Source organism: Ovis canadensis, chromosome 13 (assembly GCF_042477335.2).
Source record: "Ovis canadensis isolate MfBH-ARS-UI-01 breed Bighorn chromosome 13, ARS-UI_OviCan_v2, whole genome shotgun sequence".
Classification (NCBI taxonomy): Eukaryota; Metazoa; Chordata; class Mammalia; order Artiodactyla; family Bovidae; genus Ovis; species Ovis canadensis.
In genome coordinates this window covers 76,905,238-76,924,588 of record NC_091257.1, presented here as the reverse complement: position 1 = coordinate 76,924,588, position 19,351 = coordinate 76,905,238, and the positions used below count along the sequence as shown (strand labels likewise).

At 50.7% G+C, this 19,351-nt stretch overlaps 1 protein-coding gene, 1 long non-coding RNA gene and 1 pseudogene across 7 annotated transcripts in view; 1 reads left to right on the top strand and 2 right to left on the bottom strand.

Moving 5' to 3' along the window:
• Window positions 1-19: 19 nt before the first annotated feature.
• On the bottom strand, window positions 20-4,872 carry LOC138417649 (uncharacterized). Its single transcript, XR_011248240.1, has 4 exons — window positions 3,856-4,872; window positions 3,499-3,726; window positions 2,844-3,066; window positions 20-574 (listed from the first exon to the last, which is right to left on the bottom strand). It is a non-coding gene; the product is annotated as an uncharacterized lncRNA (long non-coding RNA).
• A 707-nt stretch (window positions 4,873-5,579) lies between these two features.
• Window positions 5,580-19,351, bottom strand: part of ASXL1 (ASXL transcriptional regulator 1) — a 66,962-nt gene continuing 53,190 nt past the window's right edge. For 3 of the 6 annotated variants that reach the window (XM_069548314.1, XM_069548316.1, XM_069548317.1), the window contains exons 4-12: window positions 16,619-16,739; window positions 16,443-16,540; window positions 15,785-15,881; window positions 15,169-15,321; window positions 13,791-13,954; window positions 13,577-13,673; window positions 12,091-12,196; window positions 11,175-11,805; window positions 5,580-10,425 (exon numbers count right to left, since the gene is read on the bottom strand). In XM_069548314.1, the coding sequence (XP_069404415.1) occupies window positions 7,531-10,425; window positions 11,175-11,805; window positions 12,091-12,196; window positions 13,577-13,673; window positions 13,791-13,954; window positions 15,169-15,321; window positions 15,785-15,881; window positions 16,443-16,540; window positions 16,619-16,739 (4,362 nt within the window). In that variant the 3' untranslated portion in view covers window positions 5,580-7,530. Of the gene's footprint in view, window positions 10,426-11,174; window positions 11,806-12,090; window positions 12,197-13,576; window positions 13,674-13,790; window positions 13,955-15,168; window positions 15,481-15,784; window positions 15,882-16,442; window positions 16,541-16,618; window positions 16,740-19,351 lie in introns of those variants that run through there. The other 3 variants (XM_069548315.1, XR_011248238.1, XR_011248237.1) reach the window with 3 other exon arrangements.
• LOC138929740 (transmembrane protein 256 pseudogene) lies at window positions 17,777-18,115 on the top strand (annotated as a pseudogene).

The following is a 19,351-nucleotide window of genomic DNA, read 5'->3' as shown; positions in this document are numbered from 1 at the left end:
TCAGTACTACTCCCGGACGTTTGAATTTATGTAAATATTTATTTTTGTGTGTGAACGATACTACAAATCAGTAGATCTTTTGCAAAATGTTACCCCAGGCAATTTGTGAAAATCTTAATGTTGAAAACTGGCAGAGACAATCGCCGCCTTACTTAGAATTCTTGATATCAACTGCTTAACATGTCGTTTCTCCTCCCGGAGGCAGTACCCGGGCCAGGCACGAATGGTTCGCTTCTCTTGAGAGATAGGAGTGAGAAAGATTGGGGAAGGGGCTCCCGCCACCCCCAACACAAGGGATTCGACGTGAAGATCAGTATAGGCTACAGTGTGAAGCCGTGGTTTTGAGTCAAGCTTGTCCTAATTGACCACCTTCAGCAGCCTGAGCACTGCTGTAAACAGTGGAGGTTCAGTGTGTGTCAGAGAGGAAACGAGTGCTCGTGGTCAGGGCCTACTGGGGCTTCCAGAGCCCCTGCAGGACAGTGGGTCCCGTCACGATGACCCCGCCTCTTGGTGGGCTCCTTCCTGGTGAAGCTCCACGTGAAGCTCTCGTGATGGCAGGATCAGGAGCAAGTTGCTGTGTGGAAATAGCATATTCCATTAGCTAGTCCAGTCAGGGAACTTGTTCGGTTTCGTTTTTGTTTTAAAAGACACAGCGTCAACCCCGTCCCTTTCCTCCTGAATTGGGAGAGCACCAAAGAGCTGGCTCTGCGGAACCTCGCTCGCTGCTGTTCCCCCGCCCCGGGGACTGCCTTCTCCCTGAGGGAGCGCCCACAGCCAGTTCTTACGGAGGGCCTCAGGGCACAGATTGATGAGTTGGGATCCTAAGTTTAAAAGGAAATGCTAGAGTAGTACACCAGTTCCAGAGTCTTCGCAGGGGGCTAATCCCACGAGGTTGGAATCAGAGGAGAAGTGGGGATTTGGTCTTGGTGGTGGATCATCTTAGTAGACCAGTAAGAGTATAACCCATCTACAGTTCATTTCATCGTCGCCACTCAGTTTATACCCGAGGACAGTGTTGAGGGGGAGGGGGACCAGCAGCGGGGTTAGAAAGGTTTTAGAGGATTTCACACAGGAGGAACCCAGCCATCCCAATCCCCAAGGGCCACTTTCCACTCCAGGGGTGGTTACAGGATTAACTACCAGTTCATTTTCAAAATGCTGCTTTGAACTCAGAGGGTTGATACTTTTAATTTGTAATTTTTTGTAAAACTTTTTACAAGATAGTAAAGTATTTCACCAGAATACCAGTTTCAATCCGTCCATGGTCTGATTTTTATATAATTTAGTGGTGCTTTAGAAACTTTGTTTTTGTTGTTTCTGAGCTAAACAGCTCAGCCCTTTTTCGCCTGTATCTACCTAAGACCAATGTGAACCTTTGTATTTTTGCTCCTAATTTTGGACTCAGTGAAAGTGTACTGTTTACATGTACAGATGCCCCGGTCCCTGTGTGTCCTGCAAGACTCGCTCCCGAGGAGGAAGGTGCACCTCACTAGGCTCATCTGCTTAGCAAAGCCACAAGACAAAAACCTCTCACGTTTGACCTACGTTTCCACCTAAAAACAAAAACAAAAAAACCCTACACCACACGGAACTCAGATTTGCTGAAAAATACTTTTCTAAGCTCAGAAAAATCTCTGTGCGGCAGATGGCCATGTGCCTGTCATGTGGTCCGCTTAAGAGCAGGCTAAGGAGGGAGGCTTCTTGGCGGCGGCGGGTGGGTAACCGCGTGCACTCATGAGATGGGGCGCAGGGCTTGGCCGCAGAGCTGCGGTGGAAAGAGCTCCTCTCCCGGCAGCCTGGGAATGGGGAGGCCATGCTAACTCATACGACCTTTAGGATCAAGCCACCCAAGGTTCAGGGACAACCCAAGAGGGTTGCCAATCCCTTCAGACATATTTGGGAAGAGGCCAAGTTCTCTACCTGAGATGAGTTTTAAGACTTTCCAATGCAGATGGTAGAAGCATTTCTTCAGGGTCCCCTAGAGGCAGCTGGTTCATGAGGCATGACCTCTGGGGAGGGGCAGGGGGCTCCAGACAGTAAGCATATGGCACTTAAGGCAAACAGCAGATGGCACCAACTTTTTAAAGGTGACTCTATTACTTCGTCAATGGCTTCACCTCTAAATTATATTTTTACAGATATGCACCTATGCAACTTAATGTGGCTCTTCTAAGCAGGTGAGGACTTCCTCCTCAAATGCTCTATAAAAATGATTTGTGTTCTCTATAGTGAGTTTTTCCAGTAAATGTGGCTTAATATTTTAATTCTTAGAATGTGTCTTCTCTATGTGATGCAACTCAATTCTGTTTTGTTTGTGGAATGACTAGCACAGGCCAACTCCCTCTCCCCTCACTTAACAAAAGACCAATGAGCTGTTAATCGAGCTGTTATCTCCATGGTATTACTTGCTAAATGCACTGATTTCATAAGTATGTGGAATCCTTTTCCTTTTGAATCTGTATATCATATATAAGACTGAATCTACTTAATAAACACTGAATAACAAACCGAATGCTTTATTTCCACGGTGTCCTGTCCACAAGAGCATGGCTGGCCAGTTCTGTTCCCTCCAGCTTGTTTGGCTCCGAAACAACCCTTCAACCAGTAGCCAATAAACTAGCACACAGAAGATCCTTGCTAGATTCTGAACAAATGAACTGGTCACTTTTTTTGGCGCCTCACCCATCAGAAAGGGAAAGAAATGGACCTTTCCTGGTCCTCATCACGTGCTCAGCACAGGCACACACCAAATTGAAATCTCATGTCTCGTGGCCACCTGCCCAGGGAGGTGCTCTAGCCCTAGTTGCAGGTGAGGAAGAGGGCACGCCAAGTGTACGCCTCACCTGAATGTGGCCAGTGCTCAAGCAATGTCTTAGATGCAGCCGTTTCCTGGCAAACCATCCTTTCCCCGCTCCCATTCCCCGTAAGGACGCAGTTCTTCAGTGGGCTGAAACCAGACTCAGGCGGCAGTCTCTAAGCGCAGGCTGGGGAAACCGAGGAAACACTGTCCCTGGTCCTGAACCATCAGGACTTCACACTCCATTTGACCAAAACCTGGGATCCCATCTTAAAGGAAGCAAAAAGAGCTGCTTTTTCTTTCAAAGACATTGATTTGTGTGCAGCCTTTGTTTTTCATCCCACATATAATTGAGGTTAAACTTTAAGGAAAACTTGCAGCAACTGACTGGGGCCAAACCTGACTGTCACAAGTTTAAAATCAATTCTCCAGGAGTTAAAAGCATAAATACAACTGTTACTATTCCATGTATGCACACACACTGTATGGCAGTTTTTCTGAAAACATTTTTTTGTTAATGACGAATCTTTCTTTAAAAAAGTGAAACTCTATGCAGTAGCCAAATGTATCAAATAGATACAAGGAGAGGGGTCCACAGTTTTTAGTCTAGACCCTGGGACCACAAATCCCACACCCCCTCCTGGGACAACACAGCAGGCCACACGCACGCAGTCTGCGCTGGCCCAGCGGGAAGCACTTACCTCCAGGTGCAGTCACAGCAGTACAGGCCCTGGGATCCAAGGAGACACTTGTGGACAGAAGAGGGCTGGCTCCAGTCTGGCTCCTTGAAATGCGGCCCCCGAGCACTGGCACAGCGTGGAGAGCGCAGCATCAAGCAGGTGCCCCTGTCGTCAGCAACGAGCTCGAGGCCACTCAGTGACTGAGCAGTCGAGGCTCAGCGGACTCGACCGGGGGGTGGGAGGCTGTGCCTGTAACGCAGTTTTAAGGTAATTGAAATCCATTGAGGAAGCTCAGTAGTTACAGGACACTGAAGGAGAATCCCTTGCAGAGGGATGCAAAGTCATCTCTCCCCTTTTCTGTATAAACCCAGCTCTTACTAGGTTTAGTATCAGTCAGCGGGATTCTTCCTTCTTCAGTGAGGAGCTCCAGCTGCCAGGGCAGGGTGCAGGGTGCTCGTAACCCACCTGGAATAATACAGACCACTTTGTGCGTGCGTGCGCACACGTGCACTCTGGGGGAAGAAGGTCCAGAGCTCCCACTCGGCTCTCAAAGGAGTCTGTGTTCCCAAGAAAGTGAAGAACCACTGCACCGACAGCTGTCACTGTTTTCCTCACAGAACTTCCATCTACATCTTCTGGTTCTCAAGAGATGTTCATTCCAGGCTTTCAAAATGATGCGCAAAGACTTGAGGATGCACAGATCACTGGCACTGTTTGGTTTCAAATATTAACCTCCAATTTAAATGGCACCCACCCACATATACAGCCTGGGCCACCTCCTCTCAGGGCCCAGGGCAGGCAGATGCTTCAGTCCCTGAGGCCCAAGGGACTGAGTGCGCACACACACACACACACATACGTACATGCAAGCACCCCTCTCAAGCAGGGTCTGACACACACACACATGTACATGCAAGCACCGCTCTCAAGCAGGGTCTGATTTTCACATGAGCAGACTGAACAGGAAACCAGCAGACAAGCCTGTGCCGGGCCAGTAAGACCATGAGTTAAGCAAGCCTCTCCTTCCAAGGACCCATTTCTAAACCCAGGACTACACACTCAACCATAGAGAGATGTCCGCTCTGCCTGCCCCAGCACTCAGCACGCCACATGGGTCCCCTCTCCATAGCTCCTCTCTGGGGTGAGGGTCAGACAGGCACCAGGAGCTATACTGTGCGCTCCCGTGCGTTCACAGAGATAGGGTCTTGGCCTTGGGCAAGTGAACAGGCTGGAGCACCCACTAGGCATCGCACACTAGTTTTATGAAGCGGCAACTAGCAACCCAAATCAGAGATGAGAGAGGTACCAGAGGCTGAGTGACTTGCCCCTACCACGGTACTGGCAGGCAGCCAGGCCCTCTCGAAACCATTCCACCCTCCTGTTGAGATGCAAGGCTTTGACTGTGTTTTAAGCAGCTGCAGAAGTGAGCAAATTCCGAGACGTGAAGGCACAAGCACGGCACCACCGCCAGTCACCTGTCACCACAAAGCCCCCAACCTTGACTTCTCCACCCACACCTTGATCAGACAGCAGCACCAAAGAATCACAGCTCGTTACTGCCCCACACGCGAGGTCTACTTTCTCCAATTCACAGGAAACAAATGGCTATGAACTTCAGTTAACCTTTAAAGTCAAAGGTCTTCTATCCACTCGGGCTCATCCACCAACACCAGACCCCGTATCTCAGGCCAGCCCCACCGTCACCGCTGCTTGTCACCCTCCCCGCTGCTTGTCACCCTCCCCACAGATACCCAGGAATTGCAGGCAACCTCAGGTTCAGCGAGGCAGTCAGGATGAAGAGCTGTGGAGGGATGTCATAGCTCACGACTGGATTCTCAAGAGGAAAGGAACCTCACTGCTGAAATGGGATTTCTGCTTTCCAGTCCACACAGTGGAGAATGGGTGTGTTCACCACCTCACGCACAGGGTGTGAAGATCCACAGCACTGACAAGTCACGCCTTCGGAACCCATGTCACAAAAGAACTCCGCACAAAAGACATCAGCTCCAACGCCGAGGTGAGGCGAGCCAGTTTCTTCCCCCTCAGCCTGACCTTCCTCCCAGCCCAGCGAGACGGCCGCAGAAGACGACAGAGACCACAAGTGCACGTTGTACAGGTTTATTTTTCCAAGACCACAGAGACATACAAGAGCAGTGCTTTCCCTGGCGGACCAGTCTCCAACTGTCCCCTCGAGTGGCCCCAAAGGTCACAGCAGAAGGAAGAAGAGGATCAAACACGCTTGGGCCTCTGCTCCCTGTCTTTGGTAAACCAGACTCTGGAAGCTGACAACCGGGACTTGGCCAATACTGCACTTAAATCACCATGTCTTTGCCAACTTCCCACTCGTGCTGCAGATGACACAAATGCCACACTGGAGGGAAAGTGGGGGAAAGACAAGACCTTCCAGATGAAACGAGGCTTGCTGAAGTCACACCAACTTCACAGCTCACACAGACGCACTCGCACAGTGAGACCTAAGTTCAACAAGGAGGAGGCTCGACTCACAACTCGAGGTACAAGATAAGGCAGGAAGCAGGAGGTGAGACAGCTCTGGACACATCTACTTGCTGGGAACATGTTGGGAGAGAGGCCGGAGGCTGGCACAGCTGCTTCTTCCTTAACCTGCTGTCACAGGTGTGTCCAGTGGAGCCCTGCGGCCCCAGGAGAGTGTGGTCCCCGGTTACTGCAGACAGGTGGTGAGCCTGGAGCTGGGAACGGAAGGCCCACCTGGGGGCTGCCCAGGGCGCTCACCCGAGAATCCAGAAGCACTTAACACTGGTGGTGGTGATCTGTCACACACGGCAGGGCGCTGCCAGTGGAGGCTGGGGAAGAGATGAGGAGCAAGACAAGTTTGCCCAGCAACGAGTGGCCAGGCTGCCAGTGGCTCTGCAGCTGCAGCAGGTCCAGCGGCTGACCGGTGACCAAACACCGGGACAACCGGCAGGTCGTTAAGTCAATCGCTCCACCCCTCGTGTTGGGCGGCACAGCACGCAGTGGCTCTGACACGGGTGGAGAGAAGTCAATTACACCACTTTAATGCAACGATGCTGAAGACGCGAAATAAGGGAGAGTCGTTCGTGTTCTCTGTACAATACATCCATTTACAGAATCGGCCAGTACTGTGTACAACATATAAATATATGGTAAAACATCAGAGGTGCATAGAGCATACTTACAGAAGCCAAAAGTTCACTTTATACATCCAAGGATAAAGAGTTAAAAATATAAAAATAAGAAAAACACACTGCTTTGAAATGTAAAATGAGTTTCACATACACAGGTGTGTTGGAGATGCCCACTCCCACAGAGTCCAAAGTGATGCCCAAGCTGTTGCGCAGATGAATTCACCTGCCAAACGTCTGGACACCTGACTTACAAGGAGGAAAGACAATCCTAGCCCTGACCTGTTGTCCAAGAAGGTCTGTTCGAGGTTCCGAAAGCTCCTGCAGGCAAGTGGGTTATTCGGAGACAGGGCAAACTGGCCTCAGCAACAGAACCGAAGATCACACTGGCTCCATCAACTGGCAAATGACTGGCTGTGACCCTGAGGTCAGCAGGTGCTTAAGCCCCCTGGTGGGCACTGCTGGGAGCTGCTTTAACCCTGTGCTGGCTTCTTCCCCATCAACTCCCCAGAGGAGCAGCCGCAGGAAAGATGGAGGGGGCAGTGGAAGACTGACATTTCTACTCAGTTCGGGTAGGTTAGTCCCCTGGGTGGAGAACACAACCTTCTCGCTTCAGTTTCAAGACCCTCCAAGTCTCAGGGAGGCTCCCCCACATCGCACCAGGCTCTGTCTCTGTGACGAGAGCTCGGGCTAGCTGGCCGGCCTTAGGCAGCCCAGCGAGCTGCCCTGCAGGAAACCCTTCCAGCAAGACCCAAAGGGCCGACAAGTGGCCAAGGGGCTTTAGCACTGTAGATTTCAGGGAGCAGCAAGAGAACTCTTGCCTAGAGAGACAGAGTCTGTTTTATCAATGATATTCTGTATACAGATTTAAGATCCATCATTATCAAAATACACACACTAAATATACAACTTTTCCCATGGCCATAATTTATTATCTCACCACAAGGCACAATACACAGAGCTTTGAGGGTCCAATACAGTCATCGTGACAGAACGCGCCGCAGCCCTGGCACATGATCATGGCTTTCAGGCTGCACGCACACTGGAGCGAGATGCTTTCCACTGTGCTGCTGTCGGTGAACATTTGCAAGGAGAGGGACGCACTGTGGCTTGCACCAAAGTTTGCTTTGTGGCTCAGCTGCACCACACTTCCGGCCAGGCCTTTGGGAAAGGGGGGGGAGCCGGAGGAATAATTAAAGCTGGTGGAACTCAGCTGGAGTTTGGAAAGCTTCCCATAAAATGCCTGCTTGATGTTGAGTTGGGAGGGGATGGAAGAAGGCTCCAGAGGCTGACTGAGCCCTTTCCCGGGCTCCCGGGGTAATTTCCAGAAAGGCAAATCAAGGACAAAGGGCATCCCTTGCAAGTGATCCACCAGATCCCGGGGACCAGGCCCCACTGCCTTTCTGTTCTCTGCATCCGCCTTGAGAGGCCCTCCACCAAGAGTCTTCTCGCTCTTGATGCTGCCAACAGAGGCAGGTGGTGGCTTTGGGACCCAGTCTTCCCTGGCAGTCTGTACCCCACCAGACAGAGAGGTTTTGCCTGGCCCTGACTTCCTATTGGGAAAAGCGTGAGGGGCATCCGCAGGCAGTGGCGTCGGCTCCACCAGCCGGGGGCACTGAAGGGCTGCAGCTGTGTTCTTAGAGCCAAAGAGCTTCTTCCCTTGGCCTCCTGCACTGTTCTGATCCCCCAGGGCCCGACCTGCCTGATCAGGACCCGAGGAGACCGCATTTGGAGATGAGAAAAGAGGGGCTCTCGAGGTAGTGAGATTTCCCAGACTCACACCTGGGGCAGCAGTTGAAATACTGCACTGGGACAGGTCACGGGCTTCCTTCTGATCTTCAAAGCTGAAGGGAGGTAACTGCTCTTTGAAATCCACTTCTGCTTTTCCAGAGGCAGCCACTGGATTGGTCACTGGATATAGAGAGTCTAAACTTGGGGCGTTCTTGGACATCTTTAGAGGTGCCCCAGGACCTGGCCTGGCCTCCAGCCGGGCAAAGCCGGTACTTGCTTCACAGCTCTCAGGTAGCAGAGACTCTGGACTGCTCTTGCCAACTCCGCACCTGTTCTCCCCAGGATCCTGCAATGATCCCACCCCCAGGGAGCCACCAGGGCTCTGCTCTGCTGTAAGTGGGAGTCGTGGGGGCTCGGGTTTGCTGCCGCCGTGGGCTGGAGGGAGAACCTTCTTGAGGGGCAAGTGGCCCTGCAGCAACTGCATCACAAGGGGGTTAGCAGCCTCCACAGAGGACGTGGGCCTGCCCAGGGACACGGGTCTCGGCTGGTACTCGGGACTGGCCAGCAGCAGGGAGTCCGGGATCTTTGGGGGAACTGCACATACTCGAGACACCCAGCTCTGAGGAGCAACCATCCCATCTGTCCTGGGGACCAGACTCAGGTTGCCATTCACCTTGGAGAGCGAGGCACAGCGGTTCCGGTTGTGTTTCTCACCCTGCTCTGCCACCAAGGACCTCTTCAGCCCCAAGGCTGCACTAGGCTCGGCCTCACTGCTGTCCTCGGAGAGGTGGCCCTCACAGTCAGAGGCGGTGTCTGTGGACTCGCTGTGAGGACTCAGGGCTTCCAAGTCTCCATTGACTCTGGGCTTGTCACCGTCCAGCTGTTTGCAGTCGCTGCCGCCACTGTCAACACAGCCAGAGGGCACTGTCCAGAGTGAAGCCAAGCAGACGGGCGGATCCAGACCCTCCTCCGCTGTCAAGCCCACAGGCGATGCCGGGATGAGGGGGGCCACTTTCTCCCACTTCTCTCTGACCTGGGACTTAGCGGATGGGACCTCTTCTTTGGAGTCGGGCTCAGGTTGTCCTGCTGCCTCGTCATTTGACAGGCCAGGCCTCCAAGGAGCAGCACCAGGGGAGACAGGAGCCTCAGTTTTCAAGTTTTCCTGTCTAGAAGCACTTTCTCTTGTGGGTGGGCCAGAGTCATCAAGTTCTGATTCATCATCAAATAGTCTGTCTTGCAGGCAACTGGCCAAGGATGATTCGGGGATGGAACTGGGGGTCACGTTCACAAGATCCTTCATGGTGGGATTACTGCTGCTGTCTGGAGCCTGGCCAGTTCCTTCTTCTAATCCAATAGGCCTCTCCAGAGCCCGAACAGGACTGTTCTCTGAGGGGATCGTAGGTGCTGGCTCCTCATCACCCCTTTCCCAGGCAGTGGTACCAGACCCGCATTCAGTTCTACCTTCTGGATGCAACACAAGCTGCTCAACTAACCTCTCAGGTTCTGGGATTCTAGAGGGCAGTGGGGGCAAAGCCTGGCATGGCGGGTCCCGAGTGGGTGCAACGGGGAGTTGGAAGGCATCTTCCAGCCCGCTGTTGGGGCCATCTAGGACCTTCTGCAGTGGGCAGCTCTTCCCCTTTCCGAGAGAAGCCAGGTCCTCTCTCCTGGCTCTGGACACGGCAGTTTCGGCCTGGGCATGATCCCCACTTAGAGGACAAGGCGGCAGTAGTTGTGTTCGCTGTAGATCTGACGCACGCTCTCCAGGGGCACTCGGGGCTCCCCGGGGCTCAGGGTGGCCACAGGCCTCACCACCATCACCACTGCCGCCGCCTCTGCCACCTCCCTCATCGGTGGCCCCGCCGCCACCTCCACCCGGGCCACCCCCACCTCCGATGGCAGTGGTGGCCGCCTCTCGATGGCAGTGGTGGCCTCTCGCCCCTCGGACCTGCAGAGCACGGGCTTTAATGTCTGCAAGGGTCCTGGCACCAGCCCAGCCCCGGCAGGAGGACTCCGTGATGGGGACGATGCGGGGACATATCTGGTAAGTGGGCTGACCTTTAACCACCCAGGGTGGTTTGATACGTGAAAGTTGAATCTGCAAGAGAAGAACAGAACAGTTTTAACTGACTGAGTGCTCTGACCTAGAAACTGTTAAGCTAAACTGGGACCCTGCTGCTACTGCTAAGTCACTTCAGTCGTGTCCGACTCTGTGTGACCCCATAGACAGCAGCCCATGAGGCTCCCTCGTCCCTGGGATTCTCCAGGCAAGAACACTGGAGTGGGTTGCCATTTCCTTCTCCAATGCATGAAAGTGAAAAGTGAAAGTGAAGTCTCTCAGTTGTGTCCAACCTTCACCGACCCCATGGACTGCAGCTTTCCAGGCAAGAGTACTGGAGTGGGGTGCCACTGCCTTCTCCGAACTGGGACCCTAGTAGCTTAAAAGTCATGGCCTAGAGAATCAAATCATTTCATAGCTGTACAAGACATCACACCATTCTGAAGAGACCCTGCTCAAGGGCTGTTAAGTTCCCTATTCCTAAATTTAATTTCTGGTGGGACAGTGCGAGTCACTACACAAAGAATCTACCACCACCTAGTAAAAGATTTTAAAACCCCTCAGGGTTCTGACCCGTAGAGATAATGGTGAACAACCAAGTGAGGAAGAGAAGAACCTTAGCCCTGGGCTATTGGCGTTAGTCTCAAGAACAGCTCTCTAGAGAGAGCTCTACACTCACAGAATTAGCACAAGGGCCCAGGGCCTTCTGTCCCTATAAAGGAGCCCCACGAATCTCCTGTCTCTCAAAGGCCCAGGCGCAGGGCAGCCAGGATCACATAGCCACCTACCCGGATGGGCGGGACTTTGGGCTCCTCTTTGGTGGGCTGTGGCTTTTCGGGGTGAACACTTTCAATTGTGTTACGAAAGGACTGACGATCTTCAAGCCGGGGCTTCTTTTCGGGAAAGGAGGCAGAGGTAGCCTGCTCAAAGGATTTCCTCTTCTGATCCTTGGGTTCCTGATCCACGGTCTCCTGCAGCAAGCTGGGAATTCTGTCTGGAGACGCAGAGACACGTGCTGGGTCATTGGGACTGGGCTGGAGCCGGGAGGACACAGTTTCCGCTGGGAATTCGGGACTCTCTAGGTTGGATGCTGCGGAGGACGTGCCAGGTGGGTGGGGGCTGCCCACCCCTGTTGCGTCGGTCTTAGCCTCCCCGTCCTTGTGGAGGGGGATGTCTAGTGCCACGGACTGTGTGTCTTTAGCGATCTCTGCTTGTTCTGGCTCCTGTCTTTTGTACAGATTCCTTCGGGCTCTGGTTCGAAGATCTGGCCGAGAGCGTTTCTTGAAATGCCCATCTCGCTGCCGGGTGGCTGGGCCACGCTGTGGTCGTGTTGATTCTGAGACACGCAGGTCACTCTTGATTTCAGCCTCCTCCTGGCCCACATTCTGCTGCAATGACTCTTCTTTGGTTAAACCCAACCTGCAAATCAAAGTCAGACTGTCAGCTACAGGGCGGAGAGAGCACATCTACTACGTATGACATACACTCAGCTACCAGAATTCTCAGAACAAAACCAACCTGCACGGTGACTATGTGAAATCCTATGTCAGCTTTCTCACAAATGGCATCAAGTCAAATGAGAGTCCCTGCCATCTCCAGCTCTCGGGAAACATAGCAACACGCACAGCTTTGAAAACACCTGCTCTGCCCACCCCCACCCACCATCCACAGAAGCCACACAACTCATAGCACCCAGGGCCTTACTTCTGTCCATAGTAGTCTTCGAAAAACTTTTCTTTCCATTGTTCCACTTTCTTTTCCTTCTCCATTTCTTGTCGTATCCTGACCTGCATCTCATGAGTGAATTCACCTAGAGAGAAACAAAACTTTTTGAGTAGCACATTAAGGAGATTAATATGCCTCAGGAAAAGCCAAATCCTGCTGTTCCACCATGTCAGGAGTTTACAAAACAACACTTGGCTTTGGGGAGCTTGGAAATCATTCCCTACCCTTCACTATCTTCATGCTGGCTCCTGGCTCCCTCCTAGGCCCTCTCACGTCCTGCCCTTACTCAGGACAGAACTAACACGTCTATTATAACGGAAACTGACTCCTCGCTAGGGTCATCAGTCCTTGGAAAGCAAGCAACATACTGATCAAAAATGCAAAACAAAACCAATCAACAAGAGAACCGTTCTTACTCCACACATAGGGAGAAGTTAACAGAGGAGGCTGAGGCAGGCCTGCTGACAAGGTGGGCCCTTGGCTGACATCTGGGAAATTGGATTTCAGGAGGGTTTCCACCCCTTGACTGACAGGAATGGCTCACTGTGCCTAAACAGTTTATGCAAACCAGATGGCTTAATGGTGAGCACCTGCTTTCCTTCAGGGAATCTCAAATTCAGGTATGCACCAAGCAGAGGCTTCCTACATGATCACCTCCCAATAAAAACATGAGGCACCAAGTTCTGGACGAGATTCCCGGTAGACTACCCTTCACTTATATGTTCACAACTCCTTGCTAAGGGAGCTGAGCATATCCGGTGGGACTTTGCTGGGAGAGGACCTGGGAAATGTGTGCCTGGTTTCCCTCATTTCCCTTTGCTGATTTTGGTCTCTATTCTTTCCTGAAGTAAATTACAGCTGTGAGAACAACTATGGGCTGAGTCCTCCAAGCAAATCATCAAGCCGGGAGAGAGGTCCTGGGGACCTCCCAGCTCAGTTTCCACATAGCCTCCCCACAAAACTGAATTAAGAGAAGCTAACAACCACGACTTCCCAGGAGGCCCTGTGGTTAGGACTCTGTGTTTCCACTACAGGGGGAATGGGTTCAATCCTTGGTCAGGAAACTAAGATCCCATATACTGTGCAGCCAAAAATTACAGAGAAGCTAATACTCACTCCAAGTGACAATGTCTAAAAGGACAAGAGTACCTGGTGGAACTTAAAAAGCAGGTCAATGCCATGGTTACTGGAAAGAATAGGAGTTTACAGTTTTAATGATGAAGAGGCAACATAGATGAATATATATACACACAAAACAGTGAAAGCTAAACACTCTTGTAGCTTCTTCAGAGCCATGGGGTACTATATCCACCATATCAATTAGAGAAAAGCCTGCTTTTTACTCAATACTCCTTGAAAAAAAGATCACTGAAAAACAAGCGTTTGGATTTTAAACACCAGGAGACAAGTGACACCACACATGGCAGGCACCTCTCAAGCCACTGGGATGAGAATGTCTACTCACCATCAGCCAGGCGTTCCCGCCAGCTCTGAGCTGCGTGGGTGAAAAACTCATTGTTCAGCGCACTACTGCTGAGACGTAACAGGCCATCAGTCCCCACCTAGAAGGAAAGAGGCCGAAAAAAAAAAGGCACACGAATGAAACAAACAATAAAGCATCTTAGAAAGAGAACAGAAGCTGGTGCAGAGAGCGCACAGAGGAAGCCTCCCATCCATACCTGTCTGTCTACTTCGGGCAAGAGGAACAGGAGCTGCTGCTGGAAGTGGGACGGCAGGGCATGGAAGGTCCGCGAGTTGATCAGGGCCCGGAGGTTGGTGTTGACAAGAATGGACCCAGGCGTCTCAAAATCTATCTCTTCCCCTCTGTTGCGCTTCATTTGACCTGTAATTTTTCAAGCCATAAGAAACAAAATGTAGATTTTCAGCTTCTTAAAGCAAAAAAGCCAATGCCAACTGATGGAAAACTTTGGTGGCAGCACCCAAGCTTCCCAGAACTTATCTGCACACATTCGGTTCAATCGTCCAGTCTAGTCTAACCTGTTGGCTACCATTGAACTTAAGAGAACACTTGGGCTGGCATCACCTCAGGCAAGACTCTTGTAGCAGATTGTATCACAGCCTGAAGGGACAATCTTCCCAGAGAAACTCAGACCAGGGGCAGACTCTGAACTTCCCTCCCAAAGCTGGAGAACAGGCTCCACAAAGTCAATGGGAGAAAGTACGAAGTTGTCTAAAAGCAAACCTAGTGAGTGTCCTACAGAAAAATCTGCAGAAGTCTTCAGTGAAGGGACTGGAGAGGTCTGACCTCCAGGCAGAAAGGCAGTAAGAGTTGCTTAAAGCCCACTGAAATGTCAGTGCCTCTCACAAAGGCCTCGGCCAATGGGATACAGACCTGGGAGACTGAAATGGAGCACTGCTGAGGAGCTGGGGAAGCTACAGGACAGCAAGCCTTGCTGCCACTGGGGCAATGGCTCATTCTCATCCTCAGAAACCAAGGTTAGTCTTCCTAACAGTTTCATGGGACCCTTCTACAAAAACCCAGCATGTGGGCTTTGAGACATAGAGCCAGAAGTAGCAAATGGCATACTAGCCTTGCTAAGTAAGCCCCACTGGGGGTAGGGGGTGCATGCTACTGAATTTATTTGCATGCCCCAAATGGATGGCTCCCACCCCACATACTGACTAGGTTATAAAAAAAGGGCGTCTGATGTGGAGAACAAACTTGGCAGGATGCTACCAAAGAAAGAAAACAAATGCTGGAATGCTCCACTGAGAAGTTCAGAAGCCATTTTCACTCACTTGAGCACTTTCTGAGCCATATCAAGGCAGGCAGAGGCTAGGCCCTTACAGGGACATACAAGCAGCACTGGGGTACCATCTGCGCCCACAGGGAGTCCTCTCAGTCTAGCAGAGAAAACTCTCTGTGTAATAACCAAACTACAAGCTGAAAGCCAAAGGAAATAAAAAAAACAGAGGGCCACCCAAGAAGTAAAAACAAACCACAGAAACTATAAAGGAAGTGGAGCAGAAGACATCATCATCTCTAGGCCTGCAGGGGCCCCTTACAGGTAGGGAAATGAGCGCCATGCCACTCACCTGTGGCCGGCTTCCGGAAGCCTCTTAGGAGCGGGGCAGGGTCCCGGGCGAGCTCGGCCTGGCCACGGATAGCAGCGCTGCCCAGGGCCGGAGAGCCGCCGCTGCTGCTGGACGGGCTGCCGCTCTCGCCATCGGCGTGGCGGCCCGAGAACCCTGAAGGCACAGCATTCCACGGGTCAAGAGCATCACGCGCCGCGCCCACGGCTCTCAGACAAGCTTACTTCTCCCAGCTCTCCCTGAGATGCTGCCAGCAATACCGGTGCTTCCACGGCCCAGCCTGGGGCTGTCAGAGATCACCACCTCCTGGTCTGGCTTTAAAATATCATGTAAGAATGCCAAACCGCTGTCTTTAGTTTGCACAGCACTGCACCTTTTACCAAGCACCTGCACACGCCTTCACCGGACCCTCACGACCGCCCCGTGAGGCCAAGGGGAGGGCGCCCAGCGGAGCCCGCGCCAGAACCTAGGTCGGGTCTCACCACCGTGGTGCGCCGCCCGTCAGAGGAGGGCTCCTGACTGTACTGGCTCGGCACTACCTGGGCCAGAAACTGCTGCTGGAGGGAGGCAGGCCCCAGGACCTGAGGAAGGAGCATCACAACCACAAGGTGGCACGTACCTGATGCTGATTCCACGTGGGCCCCGTTTACCTTCAGAGGAGTCAGGACAACTCGAGGCAGCATCACCCCTGTCTTTTTCTTCTGCTTGTTTGCCTGCTTCCCCAGAGAGAATACAAAAGGAGAGCCCATATCACCTGCAGGTCACACCAGCCATCCCTCTCGGACCACTGTCTCCCCCACTGTCTTGTAAAAGAGAATTAGTGTTCAACCAGTAGGGGCAGGTGATGCCGACTGCAGCAACGACTCAGGCTATGGAGCCACCGTGCCAAACATCATCCCATACTGAAAGGAATGCACTGTTATCCCCAATTTCCAGATGAAGAATCTACCCAAAGCTAGTGAGTGGTGGGCCACAATTCAAACTACTGACTCCCAAGCTCATGTTCTTTCTCCCCACTGTTCTACTTCTCCCTGCATGTTCCCAGGTTTTTCATAAATACAAACGAAATCATCCATCCACAGTAAAAAGAAAAAACAAACCGCTCTGTTCTCAGATCTACTGCCCACTTTCCCTAAGGCCCACTGTCAAATGATGCTAACAGGTGGAGACCACAGGGATTTTCTCCACACTTCAGCATGCTAACTGAACACAGCAGGAGGAGTTCTATCTTGTGCCTGCCTCTTCATCTACCCAACCCAGTCACGAAGCACTCCCACCTGTGAGGAAGCTCTGTAGCTGTCCCTGGGGTTGGAAAGAGGCCGACTCTGAGATTCCGTAGAACAGGAAGCATTCGAAGATGTTTCATCGAGAGAAACTGGAAGAGAGGGAAGTAAAGGCTAGTCCCCAGCTCGACTGTTTGTGGCTCTTCGCCCATCTTGTCAAAGGCACTTACCATCGTTTTCACCACTCACAGTGCTGGCTTCATTAGACCCACAGCTCTCCACATCAGCTGTGTCCTCTGGCTCCTCTCCCTCCACCACAGCTGGACTGCGAGACCACTGCAGGGCATCCTTCTGTGACAACAAGGCATGACTCAGGTGAGCAAAACCCTACAAATCCTACAAGCACAGCAGTCATTCCTAAATGTGTACTGCTTACGGAGAAGCGGGATTTAGAATACTGATTAAATTCCCATCCCTTTCTAACTGACCTCTTTCTTCGAAAATTCTTTTCATATATACATCAAGAAATTCAGATATAACTTTGCATCTAATCATTCATTAAACATTTATGAGGTGCCTCCTATAAACTACACCATGCTAGTTTTGTGGTGGGGGGTGGGGTGGGACTAAGGAGAGGAATCAGAGCCCTGCCCCTAAATGAGTAGAGGAGAAAGCCCAAGCTGTAACAATACAAAGCACAGGGATAGAAGAGAGCAGGGGCAGCCCAGAACAGGGAGCATCTAACTGAGCTGGAGCAGAGAGGGTCTGGAGGTACAGAAACAGGATTAGGACCAGGGAGGTTAAGTTTTCCCAGGAGATGGGCTGCTTGGGCTGAGTTTTAAATAGCGGGCATGTGAGAAATTGGATGTGCGCGCAGGACAGACACAGCAAGAGGGTTGATGACTGTCATGACACTGTGCTGAGGGATTAAGACTGATTTATTTTACAGTCTCTGAAGGATATTAATCAGGAGAATGATCTGAGTTTCAGGAATTTCATTCCATTAACCACAGGAAGCCTGGAGGCAGGAAGAAGAGTTAAGACTTTGACAGAAAGCCCTTGAAAAGGATAAAGATCTAAAGTAAGACAGCAGGAAAAAGGTTAGCGTGTAGAGGAGAGTGCCACTCCAAATTTCATCTCCTAACAAACATTTCTTCCAACAGTGTCTGTTGAAGAGTCTCAAATCAATATCCATTTCCAAGGAAAACTTAGGAGCTATCTTGAAACCAGGAAGGAGTATGAATGAATACTGGGGGATGGGGAGGAGGGGGAGCAGAAACAGACTGGGGTGGGGATGCCTTCTCTGAATAAAAGTATGTGAAAAAGAATAGGCAGGGCTTCTTGGGGGGGCCAGGCGGTGTTCATTCGGCGCGGGACTGTCGACAGCCATGGCCGGTCCCAGGGCTGCTTTCCGCTGCCTGGGGGTGCCTTGTTCAGAGCTGGGGCCTTAGGCTTGGCCTCCTATGGGGCACATGGAGCCCAGTTTCCAAATGCCTATGGGAAGAAGCTCTTTGACAAGTCCAACAAACATCATTTCTTACACGGCCTGACCCTGTTAGTGGTGTCCCTGTGCAGAAAGCCCCTTTGGGCTGGGTTACCACTAGTTTCTGGAACTACCTTATTCTGCACCATACTACCAGACTCTGAGTGGAGACCCCAGCTTCCAGAATTTGGCTCCTGTGGGAGGGAGCCTGCTACTCTTGAGCAGACTTGCCTTGGCTCTTTGAGCTTTCTTGTGTTTAACTTCTGGGTACTTTTTTTAAAGAATTGGAGCAGGGAAGGAATTAAAAGAGAAAGGAAAAAAAAAAGAATAGGCAAAATCATGATTATATCACTTAAAAACATGTTAAAAATTTACAAGGGAAAGCCACAAAATTCTAACTCATTAATTCCATGGGTCCTTTGATCTACTATATAGTAGCCCTTACTTATCTTCAGGTTTCTTTAACCTTCCATGATCAACCATGGTTTAGAAACATTAAATGGACAGTAACAGAAATAAAACAATCCATCAGTTTCAAACCGCCCGCTGTTCCGAGTAGTGGGGTGCAATCTCATGCTGTCCAGGTCTGACCCCCACCTGGAAAGTGGACTGTCTCTTTGTCTAGCATACCCTGCCCGTGAGTCGCTGAGTGGCCACTGCGGTTATCCGATCGACAGTCATGGTTACTGCAGCGCTTGTGTTCAAGCAACTCTTATTTTACTTAGTAATGGCCCCAAAGGCAAACACGGTGCTGCTGGCACTCCTTACTCTGTCTGATTTATACTTTTTACTGTACCTAATATAAAAATTAAACTTTCTCATAGGCAAGTATGTATAGGTATATACAGAGCTAGGTACTATCCACAGTTTGAGGCCTCCCCTTGGGGAGTCTTGGAACGTACTCCCCACCAGACAATGGGGGACTACTGTAGTAAGTCTTCATCAATTTGTTTTCATGAATTTAAGCCAATATCATTCTGACCTAATTAATAAAAACAAAATGGCTTTTTATATCTTTATTTCTTTTCCCTACCAACCATAAATGTGCCTCAAGGATCAAAAGCTAAAGAGTACTTTTAGTATTAATCTTGCAATTATGCTTATTGGCTGCCATGTTCTTAGAATGATGCAATAAATTTATTCCCTCAATCATACAGGCAGACTAACATAAAATACTCAATTTAATGAAAAAAGAGGTTTATTAATTGTCAAAAAGGACCCCAAAACTCCAGTTCTGGCAAAAGTGTGGGGAAATCACAAATACTGTTGGTGAGAGTGAAAATGGTATTTAAAAGTTTATATACAGATAGTGAGTTAAGAAATTTGTGAGCAAAAATCTAAAAATGATATACTTTTTAACCCAACATCTCTAAGATTCACACAGGACATTATTTTAAAAAGGAAAAAATCAATCAATTGAACATTAAAATTAATATTCTCTGTTCAGCAAATAATTCCATTAATAGAGTAAAAAGGGCAG